Consider the following 6000-nt stretch of genomic DNA (forward strand, 5'->3'; position numbering starts at 1 on the left):
TGATGTCCATGAATCGCAGACTTCAAGCAGTCATTACATGCAAAGGATATGCAACAAAATACTAACCATGACTACTTTCATTTACATGACATTGCTGTGTCCCAAACATTATGGTGCCCTGAAATGGGGGAACTATGTATAAACACAGCTGCAATTTCTACATGGTGAAACTAAAATGTATAAAAATGGTCTTTGTTAAAATCTGACAATGTGCACTTTAACCACGTGTGATTTTTTATATTATAAATCTCAAATTGTGGAGTACAGAGGCAAATAAATAAATGATGTACCTTTGTCCCAAACATTATGGATGGCACTGTAAGAGGTGCATCAATTTGACTGAGATGAAAGAACATTTCTATCAGAAGGTGGAGAATTTTTGAAATTCCGTACTTTGTGGAATTGTTGAGGCTCAAACATGAAGTTCAAGCAACTGATAGATTTCTGGATTTTGAAAACAAAGGAAAAGTGAATATGTGGATAAGACAGTGAAAATTATGTTGAAATAAAAAGATTGTCCATGTTTAACTTTAAAAAAAATTAATAAAAATTAAAGTGTTTTCAACGTATGTGAGCTCAGACAGAACATTCTTACTAATTAAAATAAAGATACCAATTCCTTACCTTTACAATGAAGTTGGTAATCTCATCCAAATGAATAGGGTAGTTGGTTTGTGTTGGATATCCCAGTTGTCATTGCATAAAACCGAGAGGCCAAAGTGCAATGTGTGCATTCCCTTAACTCGGTACTCGCTAGAATTTAGAAGATTGAGGGGGGATCTTATAGAAACTTACAAAATTCTTAAGGGGTTGGACAGGCTAGATGCAGGAAGATTGTTCCTGATGTTGGGGAAGTCCAGAACAAGGGGTCACAGTTTAAGGATAAGGGGGAAGTCTTTTGGGACTGAGATGAGAAAACCATTTTTCACACAGAGTGGTGAATCTGTGGAATTCTCTGCCACAGAAGGTAGTTGAGGCCAGTTCATTGGCTATATTTAAGAGGGAGTTAGATGTGGCCCTTGTGGCTACAGGGATCGGTGGGTATGGAGAGAAGGCAGGTACAGGATACTGAGTTGGATGATCAGCCATGATAATATTGAATGGCAGTGCTGGCTCGAAGGGCCGAATGGCCTACTCCTGCACCTATTTTCTATGTTTCTATATTACAGAATGACCCTGGCCTTGGTGGTATGTCCAGGAACTCTTACTCTCACGTCTGACATCCAGTATATTCTGTAGTCCTGTGCTGCGAGAGAAGTCTGGCCCATTAAAATTAATCTATCTGGATATAAACTCAAAACTAATTTGCTTGGTGTTTTTCAGAATTGAAATTTCCACATATCCTCTTTTTCATTTATTCATCACTGGGCAGAAATAAAATCAAGTGTTCTTTTCCCTGCTAATGTTTCATTTGTTTTTGGTTATTAAAGGCATGAAAGTGGACCTAGAAGGAGCTATCACTGTGGTACTGCTGAAGACCTCAGCTGGTCTCGGATTTAGTCTAGACGGTGGGAAGGCTTCAATCCATGGAGACAGACCACTTCATATTAAAAGAATATTTCAAGGTAATTAGTCCTTCCAAAAAATATACCATTCGTAGGAATATTTCCTTTATGATTAGGTTCAAGACTAACAGAATGCCTGTTAATTGCAAACTTTTAATTATGGTTGCGTACAGAAAGTAATAAAGAGCTATCACTATTAACACCTGAAACCACTATTTGTATGTCTAAATCTGAACTGCAAGCTGATATTAGCAATATTAATGACTCCACTGAATTCCCAAGTAAGTGAGATAATAATGTGCAAGTGGACATGAGGTCAGGTTGGTGGAAAAGATAAGAGGTAGCAGAGGCAATATAATGCAACGGGTATGATACTAAAGTAGATGAAGGGGCAGAGAGAAACAAAGTGTAGACACTTGTAAATTTATGGAGTTGCAGTACAAGTTTTAGTTTGCAAGTGGTTTCAGGAAGAATATGGAACCGTGGACATCCTGTAAAGAAGCTAAAGGACCTGTCCCACCAGCATGCGATTGCATGCGTCTAGCACGACCAAATGTGGTCGCTTGAGGTGTACGACTGCGCGGGGCCGGTCCCACTTCGAACCGCGGAGGCGTATGGAGTTGTGCGGCTGGTCCCGACATCGCGCGAGGCTCCGAAAATCCCGCACTATCCGAAATCTTCGCGCACCAACGGCCTGTCGGCCCACAGGCGTCTTGACGTCGTACGCAGCATCTTGAAGGCGTACGCCTAGTGCGTGGCGTTGCGTGATGAAGTCACCGCCCGGCATGCCGCTGCGTGATGACGCCACCGCCCAACGCCATGCGACGTCCAAATACAGTAGGCCTGCCTCCTGCCCAGCTGATTGGTGAGCTTGACGTAAATTACGTCACGGGCGAACTTTGCGTGCACTTACCGCGTACTTAGCGAATACTTACCGCAAATTTAGCATGAACTCCGCTTCCATTTGGTCGCGCTAGACGCATGCAATCGCATGCTTGTGAGACAGGCCCTTTAGCGAGCAAAAGCAGGGACGTTATGATGACCCTTTTTAAGAGTTACTCCAGCATTTTATGTCTGCCCTTTTTAAGAGACTAGTTCAGGCGTAGCTTGTCACCACAGTCAAGGTACATGAAGCACTGAGTAGAGAACATAAATGAACAGTAGGCACCTGGGGAAAGTTGTTGAACAGACCGACCTACAAGTACAAATTTATAGTTATCCGAAAGTGGTGTCAAAAGTGGATAGGGTGGTAAAGAAGGCTTTAGGCATGTTCATACGTTCTAGGAGCAGCATAAGACCATTCGGCCCATCAAGTCTACTTCGCATGCAATCATGGCTAGTCTATCTTTCCCTCTCAACCCCATTCTCCTGCCTTCACCTCATAACTACTGACACCCGTACTATTCAAGAATCTGTCAATATCCACCTTAAAATTATCCATTGACGACCCCCATAGTGGTCTGTCACAATGAATTCCACAGATTCACCACCCTCTGACTAAAGAAATTCCTTCTCATCGCCTTTTTTGAATCCGAGTCTATGGCCTCTGGTCCTAAATTCTCCCACTAGTGGAAACATCCTCTCCACGTTCACTCTATCCAGGCCTTTCACTATTCGGTATGTTTCAATGAGGTTCCCCCCTCATTATTTCTAAACTCCAACAAGTAGATGCCCAGTGCCTTCAAACACTCATCATACATTAACCCAATCATTCCTGGGATCATTCTCATTCTCATAAACCTCCTCTGGAGCCTCTCTAATGCCAGCAATTCCTTTCTCAGATATGGGGCCCAAAACTGCTCACAATACTCCAGATGTAGATTGACCAGCGCCTTATAGAGCCTCAGCATTACATCTCTGTTTTTTTTTTATTGTAGCCCTCTGAAAATAAATGCTAGCATTGCATTTGCCTTCCTTACTACAGATTCAATTTGCAAATTAACTTTTTGGGAATCCTGCACCAGCACTTTGCACCTCCGACTTCTGAATTATCTCCCCATTTAGAAAATAGTATATGCCTTTATTCCTACTACCATAATGCATACCGGGGGACAAGCAGTAAGATGGCACAACCCACAAGGCAGAGATTAGCTGCAGACTCGTAATAGTGTAAGCAAAGCATGCATATGTTCAGAGACTTCTTGTCCCAAAGGCAATAAGTTGTGCTTTAGTTGTCAGAACGCTAGATGGAGCTGTACTCCATCACACATACAGGTTAATGCTTCTCATTGCATATTTGGAGCAAGGAACCAATATTTTTTCCCATTGGAGATAGCCAGCATTAACCCTCCTGCCACCTCTGCCCTGATCATGGTTCCACATCCACCACATCACCCAATCAACCGTTACCTCCTCCTCTTTCTCATATGTCATGAGCATGTTTAGTTTTAGTTTAGTTTAGAGATATAGCGCGGACACAGGCCCTTCGGCCCACCGAGTCCGCACCGACCAGCGATCCCCGCACATTAACATTACCCTACACACACTAGAGACAATTTTACATTTACACTAAACCAATTAACCTACAAACCTGGACGTCTTTTGAGTGTGGGAGGAAACCAAAGATCACGAAGAAAACCCACGCAGGTCATGGGGAGAACGTACAAACTCCGTACAGACAAGTACCTGTAATCTGTATCAAACCTGGGTGTCTGGCGCTATAAGGCAGTAGCTCTATCGCTCTGCCACCATGCAGCCATTAGTAAGTAATGGAGGTGGGAGTGGGGGGAGAATAAGGAAAGAACCAAGGTGAATATTCCAGAGTGAATTTGTTTCATGGTTACTACCACTGCACATGCAGGCCTGCCTCCAACACTTGACCTTTAGTCAGCCATCAGGTGATTCTGTAGAAGCAAAGAACTGCAGATGCTGGTTTATACCTAACAGCTGAAAAATCTGCTGGTCCGTCACCATCCAACTCCCCAGCATGCTGGATTTACAACGTTTTACTGCATATTTGCAGAGACATTACTGCTTTACTTCCTGTAACATCATTACACTGAAAGTTTTGTGTCCTTTTTCTGCCTATCTTGTCAAAAGGACAAGAACCCCTTTAAATTTCTCATGGAAACAGAAGGACATTCAGCCAATCGAGCTGCTGACTAACAAGTAATATTCACACTTTACCTGTTATGACCCACAGGTGGCGTATCGGAGCAGTCTGGAATGATCAAAGTTGGTGATGAATTGCTCGCAATCAATGGCAAGTTTCTGCATGGCCTCATGCACTATGATGCTTGGAACATCATCAAGTCTGTCCCTGAAGGACCTGTTCAGCTACTTATTCGAAAACTTAAATCAGTTTAAGGCATGAAGTCCAAATGGAGCATTAGTTGACCAATGATATTACTGGGCCAAAGTGATGTGGTGAACTAAATTAAAAGCAAGGAGCTTAACAACAGTGGAGTTTAAATGATCTTCAATTAATGCTAAATCCTGAATGTATTTTGTGGTCAGCTCAACATTGACAGTTGCACAAACTATGATTGCACTTACTGAGAAATCCATGCATTAATTATATGCACAGATTGTAAAGACTCCTTAATTTACCTGATTCCATTGAGCATAGATATAAAATGGCAAGAGCCTAAAGGGCCTGTGCTACTAACGCAGCTTTTTCAGTGACTGTCTTCGACCTTCAAGCTCGAGGGCACTCGCCTGAAAAACATCGAGCTGGATCGACTGTCAGCGATGAAACCGCGAGCCGGATCAACCGACGGCACACACACACACACTGCAAAAGCGGGGGCCAGGGAAAGCGGGGGAGCGCTGTCTGAAATTCGCACCCGCGATGAACAGGAATTTAAAAGACGGCTGCCACAGTTCGCTAAGTCCTTTAGAAAGCACGGAGAGGTGGGGGGGGGAGAGAAGGAATGGAGACACGTTTAAAAAGCCAGACAACTTTTAATGTTTAGCGGGCATTTAACATTACCGGTCAGTTTTGTTTTTTTTCTCAACGAGCTTTCCCTTCGACTACCCTCGATTACCTACGAATAGCATCATGAATTACTAGGACCTACCTTGACTAAACCTACGAGGAAAAAAATATTGATTTTTTTCCATGACAACCTTTTTTTACTCACAGGCATTTTTCAGCACGCCGCGACCTAGCTGAGGCCTCAAGTACGCGGGAACTACTCTCAAGCATGAAGGAGAGTTACAAAGACCTCCTAGGTCCTCGTGTCGACCATGCTGCGAGTATGAGTCGAGGGCAAACTCTTCTAAACTCGTGAATTAGGTTGCCGCAGTGGGACAGGTACTTAAATCTAAGATGCAGGTTAATTGGCTTGGTAAATGTAAAAATTGTCCCTAGTGGGTTTGGATAGTTAATGTGCGGGGATCGCTGGTCGGCGCGGAACCAGTGGGGCGAAGGGCCTGTTTCCTTGCTGTGTCTCTAAACTAAACTAAGGGTTGACAGTGTGTGCAGGTATGCTGCTGGAATTTAACTCGCTGAAACTACCTGGATTAAACACAGAGCATAGAAACATAGAAAATA

At 43.3% G+C, this 6000-nt stretch overlaps 1 protein-coding gene across 2 annotated transcripts in view; it reads left to right on the forward strand.

Annotated features, from left to right (window-relative positions):
* The window catches only part of pdzd2 (PDZ domain containing 2), a 391205-nt gene extending 385500 nt beyond the window's left edge, over window positions 1–5705 (forward strand). For both annotated transcript variants that reach the window (XM_055632782.1, XM_055632787.1), the window contains 2 exons: window positions 1431–1565; window positions 4648–5705. In XM_055632782.1, coding sequence (XP_055488757.1) covers window positions 1431–1565; window positions 4648–4811 — 299 coding nt within the window. In that variant the 3' untranslated portion in view covers window positions 4812–5705. The remainder of the gene's footprint in view (window positions 1–1430; window positions 1566–4647) is intronic.
* The last annotated feature ends 295 nt before the right edge of the window (window positions 5706–6000 follow it).

This window comes from Leucoraja erinacea, chromosome 1, assembly GCF_028641065.1.
Source record: "Leucoraja erinacea ecotype New England chromosome 1, Leri_hhj_1, whole genome shotgun sequence".
Classification (NCBI taxonomy): domain Eukaryota; kingdom Metazoa; phylum Chordata; class Chondrichthyes; order Rajiformes; family Rajidae; genus Leucoraja; species Leucoraja erinaceus.